Below are 17,034 nucleotides of genomic sequence, written 5' to 3' on the forward strand. Positions count from 1 at the left end.
CATCAGCTTCTACAAAAAGCATAGGTGTTTTCTTAAAAATACCTTTTGGTGTTCAGAGAATTGTCCCTATGAGTTGAATCGCTTGAGTTTACTGCAACCTTACTACTTAGCTCACTGCAATTTCAGCATTTAGTGTATATTTAGTTAAACTCAGCCACTGCTAAGAAGAATTTTCTTGCGTTTTTTCAGCCCTTGTCTTCATTTTCATGTTGAAAACCTTGCTTTACAAATAGCTCTCTGTGTGTGGCAAAAATCTGTGACTACCAAAGGGTCTTAGAATATTGAGGGATTTTTGCCACCTTAGAATAAGTTGAAAGTGTTCTTCCTCCTGCTCAGTGATAGAGAAGATGCTAGAAAGGATAAGACAAAACAGTATTAATGCTTTCTAGGACATAATTACATTTCCTTATTCCATCTTTTACCTGGCTGAAAGCACCTGGTCTTCAACTGTGTGCCTCAGGTTATAATTTAGTTATACTATTTATGAAATAACAAACATACTGTGATCTGCTGTATTTTTAAGTATTCATGTTCACTTCATCTAGATGAGACATTTCAGAGTTCTCTAAAGGCTAATGATTTATTTGTGGATTTATATCTTAATTTATAAATCCTTCATTTGCTTGCAAAGGACAACGAATGACTGTGTTTCACGGAACAATTAACAAGTATCAGTTTTGGATAATTGTTGTGGACCGTTATGAACATCCCATAGAGAGCTATGGTCTGGATGTAATTCTCATTGCTGAGACTGAAGTCTTCACTCAAACAAAGCTTTATTTGAAGTCCATACAAGCTTTTACTGTAGAAGATGGGACAGGATTCCTGCCATGTTCATTCTTTCTATTCATAGTACCATCTTAGGTAATAATAGTTAGATGTGGGTGTCTGTAATAATATACATAGTATTAGAAAATTGGGCATAATTACCTGATATTACTAAAGACTTATTTTAGCAATCAGAAGAGAGTGTATTTGGAGACTGCTAGTCTCATTCATCAGAGTTAAAGGATGAAAATGTATTTATCTTGAGGAAGGCACATCCAAAGTGCTGTATTTCTGGACAGAATGTTGCATTTTCTTTTCAAAGAATTACTTATTTCATATAGTTTATATAAAACATAATTGTTAGCAGCTTGCAAATTCAACAGACCTTGAAATTTACTATTAAAGGGTATTTTACCAGAAACTTGTGATCAGACATCAAGTGATTGCTTCCCAGATGCTTTCCACAGAGCTCACTGCTCCTAAGATTTGTGTTCTGGGGCTTCAATCCTGTTTGTGTGGATGTTTTATTTGAGGTCTTTTCTATATACTTTCAGGAATTATTTACCTGATCTCAGCTCTTGGCCACCTGGCGCGTTCTGCGCTCTTCCTGACTGTTTCTGCGCGGGATGGGGGTGGCCTGCCTTCTGCCACCAATGCAGCCGTCACGGTAAACATCCTTCAGACCACTTCAGCCCCTGCTGTATTTGAGAGATCCCGGTATACTTTTTCTGTTCCTGAAGATGCACCTGAAGACAGCCTGATTGGCACCGTAAAGGCCAGAGAGCCTCCAAGTAAGTTGCATGCTCAGTCAGAGATTACATTGCATTTTTGTTGTGACCGTTAACTGGAAATATCTGCAGATAATTTTTTTAAAACTTTCACATTATTAATTCAGTCTGTCAAGCATTAAATAGTATTTACTGTTGGTATTTACAGCAACTGGTGTAATCACTGCTGTATCAGGATGCTCTTTAGAACAGATGGAAATTCGTGGTACTCTCCGTGGTGGTCCATGGGGATTGGCAACTGCCTCCATTTTTTTCCAGATGGATTTCTATAATTGTAAATAGGGAGGTGGGAAGCCTGTGTAAGGAAGGGTCTGTGTGATGGTGTGGCTTGTGTTAAGGGATGTGAAGTGCTGCTAAAAAAACCCAAACAACCAACCCCCCTCAAAAACTCCAAACAAACAAAAAAACAAAAAAACCCCCACATTTTCTCAAATTAAGTGGTGAAGTCCAGATGCATGTTCATGGGACCTTTTGAAAATGTATTTAATCCATTTGGTTTCATTATCGTTTTTAGAGGGAAACGGTTAGCTCCTGCCAGGCTGTAGTCATAAAAGACCCTGTCCTGAGAGTCATATATATTTGGTTCCTATGCAGAGCAGTAGGAACCATGAGTCCACGTACCAGCTTGATGATGGATCTGTACATGTAAGGTGGTAGAGGCAGAGGTTTTACATAAGTTTGATTGTCAGGTCCTCCCATTTTTTTCTTCTTGGAAGGACAGTGCATTGACCACTGTCCTCAGGGTGAAGTAGCACCTGCGGAGTGGCCTTGGTAAGAAGCCTGAACCTTTAGACAGCTTTTGCTTTAGGTAGCATCTGTTGTATAAGGGTTATAGCAATGGTCATCCATGAACAGTAAGTTCAGTAAAATGCAGTTCTTTCAGAGAACTGCCACCTGTTTAATTCCTTGCTATAGCAAATGCCTGTGTGTAGTGAAATTACTCCCATAAGACTAACTTATAGGAGTGTTTTTTCTGTATTTTAGATCAGGGGAAAACAAGAGTCTATTATACTATTTTCTCTGTAGAGTTTTATCATACCAGTGAGATGAAAATCAAACAGTGCAGAAGAGGACAAACTGTATACAGTCATATTTTACTGAAGGGCTCCAGGGGCAGGAAGAAGGAAGCATAAAAAGCCCAAGAAAATCAAACATCTGTGTAGCTTACATTTATTCTGCTAAATTTAACAGCATGCATTCTTCACAGATGTCCTTACCAACCTTAATGTTATCACTTTCATATTTTTTTACATTTTTTGTTGTTATTTCCATTTCTAGATTCTTTAGAAGTGGTTTCTTACAGAATTTCCTCTGGTGATCCGCATGGAAGATTCTCTATTGACCCCCAGTTTGGTATCATCCGCATCAAAAAACAGCTTGACCATGAAACTCAGTCTGTTATGGTGCTCACCGTTCAGTCGCAGTTGGGTAACTCCCCTGTCTACAGTAGCACCCAGGTCAACATATCTGTGATAGATATTAATGACAATCCTCCAGTATTTCTTACCAAATCTGATAAGGTAACTATTTCACATACCCAGCCTCCTGGCTCTGCTGTCTACATTGCTCATGCAGAAGACAAAGATAGTGGCCTAAATGGGGCAATCAAATACAGTATTGCAAGCAAGCAGTCAAATGCATTTAGCATTGACCCAAGCCTTGGAGTAGTAAACCTCACCAGAACAGTGTTTGCGGATAAGCAGCAGGAATATACTCTACACATAGCAGCTGAAGACTGTGGAAGTCCTCCTCTGACTTCTTTGCTGATGCTGACGGTGATTATTGAAGAGCAGAAGATGAGCCGTACTTTGGTTTTTCAAAACTTGGTGTATCAAGTAGAAATCAGTGAAGCTACCTCTCCAGGTGCCCGAATACTTCAAGTTCAAGCCCACTCACTTGATCCACACAGCGTTACCTTCAAGCTGATGTATTCCTTAGAGCCTAGCACAGATTCTGTTGCGTTTGGAATCAGCTCTGATACTGGCTGGATTTATCTTCGGAAACATTTGGACTATGAATGTGCACAGATAATAAGTTTTAGAGTCCTGGTCAGCACCTCCGAGGACGAAAACTTCAGGCAAAATGCAAGTACATCGGTAATAGTTAATGTCCTGGATGAAAATGATAATTCTCCCATATTTATGCGTGAGAGCTACTTCTTTGAAATGGAGGAAAATCCAATTCCCAGGGGTGTGGTCGGCACCATTACAGCTGTTGACAAAGACTCAGGAAGAAATGGGCAACTTTCCTATTTCCTCTTGTCTGACGGAAAGTATTTCAAGATGAATTCCAACACAGGTAGCATTTTATGATTTGTAATCTGCCTAATATTGCTTTTGGAAAGCAGCCTTCCTTAAGGGAATGGAAGTAAAGTGTAGTAAAGCTTTCAGGAACTGCTGTGGATCTCGTGGGTTGATATGTGAATATTCTAACTCAGAGTTTCACAATTTGGGGAATGAAATAAATCTAATACATGTTCATGAAAAATGAACTAACCCTTAGGATTTGATTTTTTCATGACTTCATTCTGGTCACTTGGTCATAAGTTTCAGTGTTTGACTGTAAGAAATTAAAAGAAGTTTAAATTACAGCTTCAGTAGTTCATATGAGGAACTTAATTGCCTGTGATCAAGTACAGTTGAAAAGTACAGATCAGCCATAAATAACTGTAAAGGTAATTATGACATTTGACAGCTATAGTGATTTAAAATATTTGTGAAAACTTCTGTAAGTGACATCAAAACGGAGTTCATGTTGTACATGGCACCACAGAAATCAAATTGGCTGAGAGAAATTTTTCACGGCACAGGGTGTACTCTGCAGTGAATCCCAAATGCCTTGAGTAATAGGTACTATGTCCACACAGTATAACACCACAGACCACAGCATGTAGAGCCCAGAGGAAGGGAATTCTGTAGGGAACATAGGCACTGTAAATAATCCGTTTTAGCAAAATGATATGTAGTGAGCAAAGTCCTTCATTTAAAATTCCTGTTCCCAGATGTCCTGTCCTCATGGGGAGTGAATAGGCTCTCCCTGAAGTTCTCTGTATGAATCTCAAAATAAAATTGTCATTTCAAAGCAGGTTCCTATTGAGTATGTTTATGGAAGTTTAAAGGCAAACAGAGTACTAGGGGTTAACCAAGAAGATCTTAAAATAATATGTGGTTATCTGTATGAAGGACTTTGGTCAACCGCAAATCTACAGCTATATTGAGTATGGTTGAGCAGATGGAGAGAAGATTGGGTCAGATTTAGTCACTGAGTTTACCAGAATATGCAGGAGTCGTAAGGGTTCCTGTTTAATCTACAGACATGTTGAGAATTTGCTAACCCAGGGGCATAATAAAGGCCATTTGTCAGCAGTTAAAACACTGTGCTCATATATTATCTGTCCTGAAGTGTGGTGAAGAAAAGGCCAGATGGATTTCTTTGGAAGGTCAGCGCGTTGGTTCATGCGGTTTTATACCTTTGCTCCGGGGCATCCACTGTACAGTAAAGGATGTGATATGCTACTAAAAGTGCAAGTGCAAACTGTGATTGACAGAATGTTTCTATGGAATGGAGCTTGGAAAGCTGAGGTTTTAATGTCGGCAGTAAGGTGTATCAGAAGACATGTATCATTATTTCACGTTAAATTTAATGTATAATTGCATATAGCACGATGAGCGCTGTATCAGAAGACATGTATCATTATTTCACGTTAAATTTAACGTATAATTGCATATAGCAAGATGAACGCTATATCAGAAGACATGTATCATTATTTCACGTTAAATTTAATGTATAATTGCATATAGCAAGATGAGCGCTAGCATATAGTAAATGTCCGACTCCCTTTCTCTTTCGTTTTCTTTGTCCATCAGGTGAAATCATCAACTGGGTTGCACTAGACCGGGAAAAACAAGCTCACCACCAGCTGACGGTGCTAGTGACCGATCACGGGTCACCGCGGCTAAACGCCACCACAGCCGTGTACATCGCGGTGAGGGACCTCAACGACAACGAGCCCCTCTTCCCTCAGGTGGCACCCGGGCAGGAGCTGCACCTCAAGGTGGGTGCTGCCGGCGGGACACGCTGCTTTGCTCCGAGCACCACCCTGTGGCAGGAGCCCAAACCCCCCGTGCCGCGTATGGCACCGAAGTAGACACGTCACCCATTCTTAATCGAGACTCGGGTATATTCGGGAATTTCAAAATTTATCAAACGGTTACACTTCTCTGCCTTGTATACCGTTAGATGTAAAGAACACCCATGTATAATTTTATTTATGTATGCAGTAGAGTATCTTCTAATTTCTGACCTCTGAGTCTGCTGTACTAAAGATTTTTGAATTAGCAGACCGTAACAGAGGATAGCTAGAACTGTATTATTTAACCATTTCCTGAAATGCTCTTTGCACTGACTGTAAATATTACTGAAATGGAAAACAGAGCAACAGCTAAACTCTTGCGTTATGGCAAGGAATTTATTTTAAGACTCGCTGTTATCCATGTATATTTGCAAATTATTTATAAACTGCTTGATGACAGGTTTTGGAAGGGCAGCCGTCAGGGACACTTATTACCACTGTCTTTGCAAAAGACTTTGATTCTGGAAACAACGGTGTTGTATTATATTCGATAGAATCAGGTAAGAATTTAAAGTGTTACTCATAAGAAAAGATACATTGAAATAACGAGAGTTTTAGAGGTGCCGTGTATACATACAGAATTTTATGTCTATTTTGTGTCTGTTAGAAAAAAGGTCCCTGTGTAAATAGGAATCAGGACCATCACATGTCTTGCATATGTCTTGCATCACCTAAGGAGGCGTAAGCAGCTACCTTTCCTCCCTTCCTCCTCTGCCCCATCTTCCTGGGGGTTTGGTTGCTTGTGTGGCTGGCCAGAGAGCATTCAAACAGCACTCAGAAAAGATTAGGACTGTGATCTCGTACTGTACAGTTTAGTGATTCAGTCAGTTGTTTAACATCTTAAAGGAAAGATGATCTCCCTTTTCCCATGACTAATTGAAAATTTTCCTGCTAAAAGAATGGTTCATGACAGTCTGAGACAGGGATCAGAAGGATCAGCAGATAATCTGGGCAAACAATGAGGCTTGTGGTTTTTAGTTCATGTTTCACCCTTTGTTTAGCACTGTGTTAGCCGGACATAGCGTGGCTGCTTCAAAACACTTCTCCTCTTTAGTTTTCCCTGTAATTCCTACATATAGTAGTTCACTTCTGGGATAAGCTATAGGATCCAGTTTTGTTTGCAGCGAAATCAATAACAGAGCAGTCCTAAATTAGAACATGAGTGGGACTGGAGCATTAATACTGGTAAGAGGCATAGATATGATCTCTGGTTTTGCCGCGTACCACTTGCTACACTTTTACGCGCGAGAGAACTCAGTCCGTATCCAGGGAGGAAAACATGTCTGTTCCTCCTGCTTTGCTTCGCTTCACTATTGGTCCAAAACAGCAAGAGGTGCCAAGAACAGAACTGTTTCTTTTATTTTGTTACCTGCTCTTATTCTACCAGCTTAATGTAATCAATACCTTTTAAGCTTGGTATTTGTAGTCTATGGTAATTTGCACATAAAGCATACTGTTTCATCAGAGCAAGAAAACATTTCCAGTATTTCCATCCACTCAGTGCATTTCCTCAGGTGTTCTTTTCTGTGTAGGCAGAGCTCAAATGTGGGCTGGGTTGGTTTAAGCTCATTACAATTATTTGCCACTGCAGGGTAAAGAACAAAATACTGCAAAGCTACATTACTCCTCACTCTTAAAGAGCAAGGGAATCTGTAGCCTCTTCTTGTCAAGGCCGAAATTACCAAAAGATTCTCATGGTTTACGTTATAGTGTCTTTATGTACCCTTTTGACTTCTGTGGAGTAATGGAAGGACTTTAAGATCCAAATCCACACGGGCCAGAGAACCAACTCTGCTCTCTTCCACCAAGAGATGCTTAAAAAAAAAAAAAAGAGACATTTAACAACTCTATTGAAAATTTTGTCATTGAAATATATGTAGATAATAAAAGACTGTAGGGTCAGTTTATTGCCATACTATTATTCCCTTAATTTGGATACAAGTGACTGCCTCTTCCAGAGGGAATTGGAGACAATCGTAGACTTCTGCATTGTGCATAATAATATTTTGCACAAAATGATCCCTCTTAAGAAAAAGGGAATGAGTAGTACCCAACCCTTTGTTTGAAGGGTGATGGCCAGGCAACATGGAAAGTGTTCTTCAGGGGTCTCTGCCTGTCTGTATAGCTAACTATAACCCCTTCCTTCAATCAGCACATTGGATTTTCTTACTGGCTTCACTGTAGAGCCCCAGAGGGGAGTAAGCAAGAGTTCAAATTATAAAAATGACTAGCAACACAAAATATGACTGGTCTTGCAAATGCTGTCTCTAGAAAGAACAAAAGGATAAAAACAGCAGCAAAAAAAACACTAAAAGAGCCCTCCCAGCCTTGGAACTAGATATTTTCCTGATAAACAAATCCAGAAACAGCTGAGCTTCTCTGATACTAATTTTTGTTGTTGTTGTTAGTTGGCTCACAGCCTTTAACATCTGGTCCTCTGTTTCATGGCGAAGTTCTTGCCTGGTTTATATTTAAAATAGTATTTTCTAGTTCTGGGACATTGCTCAGTACTAAAATATGAAGAAGAAATATGATCTGATTTACAGCCATATTTGTTAAACACAAAGACATCAGGTTAATTAGAGGACTGCATGCAGACCAGTGCTCTTTTCAACAGTTGAGGGACTGCCACAAGATTAAAAGCTATGAATGTCAGTGTCAGCTGTTAAGCTTGTAAGAGTCACTGGGTAATTTTTAATGTTCTTGAGACCTTAAAGAAATGCCAAGATAGCAGCAATAGATTAAGCTATGCAGGAGGGCTCATGACAAATGCCAACAGATTACATAAGGAAAAATCTGTAAAAGAACTATGAGGTTTACACAACAGATGGATTTTAGTCTTCAGTGGAGAAATGTTTCCTTCAAAATGCCCCTCTCTTTTCCCAGAAAACCAAAACAAATCATCCTTAAACATTCATGTGTATGGAAATGCATGATCATATGGCCATACCTCCACTGAAAGAGTAACCGGATTCGGAGAGAGGTGAATCCCAGCTATGTGTACTATTCCTTAGTGACGCTGGCAATTGCAAAGTGATTTGCCTGGCCTTCTTTATGACTGTCAGTAGGTTTTGGTATAGCATTCATAACAAAAATTACTCTGTATTTATAGTGCATCATAAACTATTGCTTTGTGTGTTAAGACTAGCACTGGCAAAGTAGAGGTTTTCACAGTGATATTTGGACCAATTCTGCGGGTACATTAGCACCTGACCACCAGAGTGCTAGGAGAAGCCTAGTTTACACTGCTAAAACACACAAATTGGCAAGTGTTGTACGTATGTCTGTGGACAAGTACTTGTTCTCCAGGGTTATTAGCAAGCAGCATGCAGGAAGCATTCCTAGGCTTGCAGAGGACTGCGTTTCTGCAGCAGCCCCGCGGTGTTCAAGCTCTTTGGGAGCCATGATGTTGCCTTCCTTTTTTCTGTTAAGAGAAACCGCTTTCTTTCATCTCAAAGGAGAACGAGATGGCCAAGGCGCTAAGTATTTTAAAACCTCGGAAAGATACAGTTCTTCAGGAAATTAGGTAAAAATATGTAGCTAACTATTGCTGTGTACTGAGGTCACAAACATCTGAGAAAACTCTAATGTTACTTTTTGTCTGCTTTCTGGGCCATTTTGCCTGAATGCCAGTCCCTGGAAGGCTTGAATGTTCTGCCAAAGTTCACAGCCATACATTGCTTGGGATTTCTCAGGACTTTTTTTTTTTTATCCAAAACTCCATTTCTGTGGTTATGTTTGAGAGCACAGAGTTGAGAAAGTGCCTGGGCTTTGGAGAACCTCATGTAAATGAAAGCCTGGCCAACAGGTTGGACAATGCAGAGGTGGAAAATTTAAGTAGAAAAGCGCATCCATTTATTGGCAGGTTAGGGTGGAGTTGCAAGCACAAGAAGAGACTGGGGCCATTAGAGTCTAGTTATGGAGAGATTTAATTATTTATTTTTTTCTGTTCATCTGCTTTTCTCAATTTCCTTCTTTCTTATCCATTTCTCCTCCACTTTCTTCCTTTTCTCCTCATACAAAAAGGGACATCTTCAGGGTGTACGATATAAGCAGCAGTTACCTAATTCAGGTGATGTACAGAGATGAAAGCTGAGCAAATGTTTCTGGAAGCGCAGGGAACATGAGCTTTTAGAGCAGTGACTGGTGCTCTTTGAAGGTAAAACTTAAAACTGCCTTTTCGCTTATTCCTCACTTTGAACTTCCAAAAGAATGAGGAGGATTTGGAGTGTATTTAGAAAGTGAGCAAGCTACAACTCACATGCACATGCCCTTGGACAATCTTGGGCAAAAGTATTCAAAAGTGGTCTATCTCTTCTCCTAGTACATGTCATCTATTAAATCAGTTCAAAAGCCAGATCTGTCTTTAGGTAGGCTTTTGAAATTCAGAAATGGAAGAAATTGCTTTTAGCTACAAAACGTAGTATAAAAGTTCGATTAGTCTGCCTGTAGGTGAAGGGAAATCCATTTCATAAGGGTTTTTTTCTTGAAGTTTTTTTCTGATTTGGAATCAAATTGTCCATGAATAAATTAAAAAATAGACTGATAAAAATACCGGTGCAATAGAAATAAGATGCTTCAGTTTTGACTGGCTTTATAGTACAGTACCAGATAAAAAAGATGAAAATGAGAAACACTTTCAAAATGAAGGTCAGTCCCAAGGGGTTCTGGTTTTATACAATATCTCTTTCCAACATTATCAGACTTTTCTGTTACTTTTATCGCCACCAAAATATGTGCAAAACTGACCGTTTCATGCGGTATTTGGATTTTAGTGGAATTGTAGTCTCTAGTGAATAACGCTATTGGTAGTTTCTTTTCTAACCAGCTCTCTTTTGTTTTATTCAAAAATGTAGATTCTGACCATTCCTTTCTCCTATCAAATAAGCTTCAACCCTTCAGAAGCTCTGTGGACTGACACCTATTTCAGTTGAGCTTAGCTATCTATGTTCTGCTACTTGAAACAGAAAAACAAGTATTGGTCTTTATGCTAAGAGGTACTGAGCATCCTCATCATCGCTGAAGCAAGGGTGAATCCTCATAGCCTCGTGCTCAGATTGCAGTTATGTACTCGCAATATTTTTGTTCTCTGATTATTTTTTTTAACTACTTTTTATTTTTGTTTCAGTTTGGTAACTGTAGCTCCATTTTGGTAGAAAAATAAGGGAATAGTTTTCATGCACTTCTGTCTACCGTTTTCTTTTTCTTGTTAGTTCTCCCTATCAATTATTTTAAATGTCAGTTTTAGCAAAACGTTAAAAATATATGCATGCAATTCACATTATGTGTTCTGTTTTTCATATCTCCTCTGCCTTTTGCTTAGCTGGGATTTTGTGTCATGAAACATTATATGGAACAAAATAGCATATCTGTGAATGTAGACATACTGTTGGGACCTAAACCAGGAAAGAAACCAAAAGCTATTTATGAAAACAGTAAAATAGCAGTATTAATATTTTGAAACTATCATGAAAAATGCAGAATGCAGGACTGTCTCATTCAATATAATTGTCTCTACATATTGTTTCCTTTTGTTGGCAATTTCCTCGTTACGTTCCAGACTGCAAGAGTCAACCCAGAAGGGACTCATGGAGCATTAGAAACCTACAGTCAGTCAAAAATAGCAGAACAATATTGGAAAAAACTCCTATTTGTTGAGAGTGAAAACCCTGTTTTCTAACTAGCCTGCTCAGTGTTTTTATCAAACTCTACAGGTGTGAATATTTTACAGTTGCAGGTGAGGTGATTAGATATAAAAATGAACATCTATATGTGCAGCTAACTAATTTGCATGTGCCGATTTGGAGAACATAAACAGCTTCATGCTCATTTAGGTGCCTATGGAAATATAGTTCTTTAGGGGTGTTTTGTGTACTACATCTGCACTGAATTTATTTTTACCACAGTTGCATATTAGAATAGCAGCTGTTATGCTGCATGACTTTGTTTAACCCACTAGCACACCTTATTAAAAATTCACATAGCAAAAAGTTGTTTGCATAGTATTTTAAGAGAGAAGTAGTTATGACAAATTTGATTTTCTCAGTTTCTGGTAAGGTATACCAAGTAATAGATACTTTCCCATTTTACTAAAAATTGGAGAGAAATTTCTATGGCATTCTTTGAAAATGGGGGAGGTGCGTGTCGGTCTCTTTTCCCAGGTGACAAGTGATAGGACAAGAGGAAATGGCCTCAAGTTGTGCCAGGAGAGGTTTAGATTGGATGTTAGGAGAAATTTCTTCACTGATAGGGTTGTCAGACACTGGAACAGGCTGCCCAGGGAGGTGGTTGAGTCACCATCCCTGGAGGTATTTAAAAGACGTGTGGATGAGGCACTTAGGGGCATGGTTTAGTGGTGGACTTAGCAGTGTTAGGTTTATGGATGGACTCAATGATCTTAAAGGTCTTTTCCAACCTAAACAATTCTATGTTTCTAAGTCACAAAGAGCTATTTACTCTTCTATGGTAGAATTTTTCTTTGCAACTCTAGAATAAATGTAATATGATGTGGCTGCAAGTTGTAATTTTAATTATAAGTTGCTTGTTATTAGCATGCGGCCAGTCCTTGATGAGGGATGTAAGCATAATTTCCAGTATTCACATGTTGCTCTGCAACAATTTACTGTAAGATTTTAGCTACCCCTAGATAGCTCCTTCTTCAGAGCACAGACAGGGCAGGCAGCATCACTGCACTTGGTGTCTTAGGGGTAGATAGGGCCCTTTGGTGACCCATAGTCTGCGGGACAGCCGTGTATCCAGCATCACTTGCTTGACCCTTCATGCTAGTTCAGAGACTAAGACTTAATTCTTTCTCTGGCCCTGCCAACTTATGTGGGAAGTAGGAGTGCCAATCCTGGGGTGTCTGCTGCTCTCCTGATGCACACACCATAGGTGTGAATAACGTTGGTACAAAGTTGAGCAGTTGCTTTAGCACACCATAGCATTTCTCTCTGTAGCTTTCTAAATCCAGAGTAAGTGGTTTAGAATAATTATGTACTTGATGAAGGAAGAAGTAGTGAACCAAATGAGCCAGAGAGATCCAAATGAGTGCAGCAGGTTCCCTTTCCTCTGGGTCCTGCTCTTTTTTACCGTTAATTACAATGTTCAGTACTATGGAGGCAAGCTGAAGAGATCTGCAGTAACTCGTATGCATGTTTTCCCCATAGAAGAGGATATAGGATACTTCCAGATTGATGCTGTCAGTGGGGAGTTAAGAACAACCCGGTCTCTGTCACATGCTGAGAGACCAGACTACAGAATGATGGTCACAGCCAGGGACCAGGGGATGCCTTCGCTTCAAGGACATGCTGCTGTTTACATCCAGGTACTTGTTTATGTTACATGGATAGAGCAGTTATGTTAGATACTGAGGTTCTTTAAAAAAACAATTCTGGGAGAAGCTAGGGAAATAAGCTGAAGAAAGGAAGAAGTTCAAAATTATAAGCACCTTGTCTCATGGTAATTTTCTTTAGCCATTTTTCTGTTGAGGGAGGAAATGAGAGGGCAGGCTCATTTTGATTTCTTAAGAATACACAACAGCATTCTGGGTTGTCTTGCAAATAGATGAGGTTTGTACTTTAGTAAGAGGTCATTATGAACACCGGAAAAAAGAAGGAAACTACCCAGGAATGCAGAATGAAAAGCAAATATCAGCAGGGACTGAAAGTGGGGGAGAGAGTGGATTTTTTTTTTTTAATTCCCCCCCCCCCCGCCCTCCGCTATGTTACTGTCTTTTCTAAACTCTCTCTGTAACCCAGTATAAGGATAGCTCATTCCTTTGTGCTGGTTTATACAGGGCTGCTCTGCATGGGAGTGTGAAATCCAGCGTGTGCTCTTTCCACAGCCAGCCACCTGCTGTTCATCCAGCCGCAGCGGGGCTGCTTTGTCCAGGCTGCCTGTGCGCTCCTTTATCAGAGGTTGAATGTCACCAAGACTGCTATTTTCACGTCACCCAAAAGATGGTTAATTCTGGATAGCTTGGGAAAAAATGCTTTAGTCAAGACAAGGCAAATACAGTTCCCACAGTTAAAGAGATTCTTTCATTTTAAAGCATTAACTTGGAACACTGCAGCAATCCTTAACAAAAGAAACCCTGTAATGACATAAACAACCCTGTACAAAAACCCAGCTAGCTGTTTGTGTTTGGCAAACTGCATACCGTACTGTGCTTTCTTTGTCACATCTGTCCCTGTGATGCTGTCCTATGTAGAAAGACAGTTGAAGTGCTTCACAGTAGGGGCAGAGATAGCGGTGTTCAAGTCGTCTGTCTTTGGACCCCTGTGATTCAGAGGGTGAGAGACAGTCTTGTCCCTTTTTTTAATGTGGGAATGAAAGATAGAGTTATGGAATGACTGGCCAAGGACTATTTGAACTCTTACGGAGTATGTTGAGTTTGTTTTCTGGCTTTGAGGCATACTTAGTATAAATATAGTCTCAAATACTAAATGATTAAACTCTCAATTAAGGAAAACAATTTTCATTACACTATTCATAATAACAATGGGAAAATATTGCAGTCTTTGTGCTTTTGTTGCAGGTAAACCCACTTCCCAACAGGAGATCTGTCTTCTCTCAAGATTTCAAGCACTTTGTCGTACCTGAAAATTTTAAACCTGCACAGGTGTTGAGTTCTCTGAAGTGGCCCGATAATCATCTAACAGCTAACAGGAAACTGCATTTCAGTATCGCTAAAGATGATGATGATATTCATTTTGAAATAGATAGCTCGACAGGAGACCTTTTACTTTCCAAGGAACTTGACTATGAAACAGCTTCGCACTTCCTTTTGCAAGTTATTATAAAGGATTATAACAATAATCCTCCACAGAATAACACTGTCTTCCTAAGTATCGATGTAGAAGATCAGAATGATCATTCTCCGTATTTTCAAGATGACTTTGTAGTGATTGGCATAGACGAAAATGTACCTGTTGGCACTCTGGTTTACACATTCAATGCAAAAGATGGAGATGGTGGTTTTCAGAACAGCAAAATACAGTATTTCCTAGAAATTAATAACATGGATGAAAATCCATTTCTTATTCACCCTTCGCATGGCACCTTGACCACAGCTTTTCCACTAGACAGGGAGATTACTCGCTCTGTGATCCTTACAGTGTCTGCAGCAGACCAGGCAATAAATCTGACTGATCGCAGGCTTGATTCCCTGGCTGTGAAAATTGTTATTTTAGATATCAATGACAACAGTCCCAGTTTTACATCTTTGCCTCTTTCCTATGTCATGGAGGATGTGGAGGTGGGCTTCCTTGTGCACCGCATAATTGCAAAGGATCCTGATGAGGGAAGAAATGGACAAGTTACATATCACATTCTTTCAGGCAATGAAAACAAAGCATTTGTATTGGATAAAATCACAGGTACTGTAACTTTTGTTCTCTGGAGTTTCTTGTACTGTTCTTCTCATGGTAATATTTGGGAGTGCATACAATGTAATACTGAAATACCATATTACTATGGTACTCTACCCAGGTGACTTATCGTTCTCAGGTGTGATTACCTTGGGCAGAGTGCCACACAAGAATGGCAGTACTACGTGCAGTAGGCAAGCTCAGTGAGACTCAGCTCAAAAATTTCTGCATGACGCTATATTACTGTATAGTGTAGGTGTACTGGAGCGCCTTCCAATAGTGCATTAAGGAATGTAGGAAGAAAGTATGTGCAGTGAAATACTTCATTCTGATTTTTGCATGATGCATACCTAAAGCATGTGCATACACATATGGTGCTACACGTACACAGGAGGAAAGGCAAAGTCAAGATCAAGGAATGTGCATTATCACTGTGGGTAGAACATGTTCAGTGGAGGCTCAAAGCGCTGATGAATTTCTTTCTTCAGCCCTCTGAAATTCTCAGGTCCCTGAATGAATTCTGTAACTATTATACCATCTGCACACAAATGCAAATCTTACCCTAATAGTTGCAATATTTTCTGGTTCTTATTCTGATTTTGAATCCATTATGTGATACAGGTGACACTGATTTGTAGAGCTCCTAATTGCATAACTTATGTGCAAAAGTTAAATAAAGTTAAAAAGTTAAGCTCAAAGTTAAATAAAAAGGCATCTCTGAACTTCACTTGAATATTCCATGAATCTCAGTTTCCCTTGTTAAAATGAGTATTTCTGGGCCAATTAACACTCTAAAGGGAATCACAGGTAATGGTTGACTCCAAAGTCTGGAAGCCTTGCAGCAGTGGCACAGCGTGCATGGTGATGCTACATTAAAGCTGTGAGTGCTGGAACAACTGGAATCCTAACCTGGACCAGAATACTTTTTTAATACCTTCTTTCGTTACAATAGGACTCTTAACTACAGCCCAGCTTCTGGACCGTGAGATTCAGGAGCGCTACAGTTTGACAGTCATGGCTCTTGATGATGGCAGCCCAGCTCTTTCCGCCACGCAGGTTCTAACCATCATTGTTCTCGATGTGAATGATGAGACTCCGATATTTCTGAAGCAACTTTATGAGACTGCAGTTTATGAAAACCAAAATCCAGGGGAGTTTGTCATAAAGGTGGAAGCTGTGGACAAAGATGCAGGTAATTTCTGTCTTTTTGCTATTGATCTCGTTATGGACCATAGTAGACCAATAAAATCTTGCTGGCTGCTGTGCTTGTGTGTACAGCCAATGTGCTTTTCCCAAGGTAATGTACGAGTTTTGTGTTTCAAAACCTGGCTTTTGGTTCATACCCTGAACCTTTATTCAGGGCTTGGAGGTATTCTGACTTGCACACTGGGGTAGCTTCAGCTCTGACTGGTATGTTAAATGTAAAACGTGCGCTTGCGTGATGCAGAGTAGCTCAATGTACTATAGCTTTCATGTGAAGGTAGCCAGCGTGCTCCGGTTGTAAATCAGCAAACAATGTTCAACTCAGTTAAAGTTAATATTTGAACCTTTTGTTGCTCTCAGTCAGAGCATTTTGAATAGTTTAAAACAGTTCACTAGACAAGGGTCCTGAGTTTGTAACAGAACCGGCAAATATGCACTAATCCTTTCTGACCAGAGAGGGGCACTGTCATCCAAGATTTTCCATCTAGTTGAGCTGTGAAGGGTTCCTGGAAGCCGCTCTGGATTTCAAATAGGATTTTACATACATGAGAATGTTAACGCATTGCTTTTCAAACATATGCAGAATGGATGAGGGTCATATGCTCTTTGAATCACAGGTAAGGACTAAACGTGAGAGAGTCTTTGCTAAGCAACAAAAACAGCCCTCCAGTTCTTCAACTACCTGCTCTTTTGAAATATCTAAAATGCGTATGATGTTACAGGTAGTCTGCGTGCTGGAGAGACTCTTATCTTAAGTAATACCACTTACAGTGCA

General features: G+C 39.7%; 1 protein-coding gene across 1 annotated transcript in view; it reads left to right on the plus strand.

Moving 5' to 3' along the window:
• DCHS2 (dachsous cadherin-related 2) overlaps positions 1-17,034 on the plus strand; it is a gene marked incomplete at its 5' end in the record, with an annotated part of 119,179 nt that overhangs the window by 73,123 nt on the left and 29,022 nt on the right. The window contains 7 exons of the mRNA XM_059818211.1: positions 1,323-1,559; positions 2,835-3,854; positions 5,423-5,610; positions 6,089-6,188; positions 12,855-13,012; positions 14,225-15,065; positions 16,009-16,248. Of these exons, the coding sequence (XP_059674194.1) occupies positions 1,323-1,559; positions 2,835-3,854; positions 5,423-5,610; positions 6,089-6,188; positions 12,855-13,012; positions 14,225-15,065; positions 16,009-16,248 (2,784 nt within the window). The remainder of the gene's footprint in view (positions 1-1,322; positions 1,560-2,834; positions 3,855-5,422; positions 5,611-6,088; positions 6,189-12,854; positions 13,013-14,224; positions 15,066-16,008; positions 16,249-17,034) is intronic.

Source organism: Gavia stellata, chromosome 5 (assembly GCF_030936135.1).
Source record: "Gavia stellata isolate bGavSte3 chromosome 5, bGavSte3.hap2, whole genome shotgun sequence".
Taxonomy (NCBI): Eukaryota; Metazoa; Chordata; class Aves; order Gaviiformes; family Gaviidae; genus Gavia; species Gavia stellata.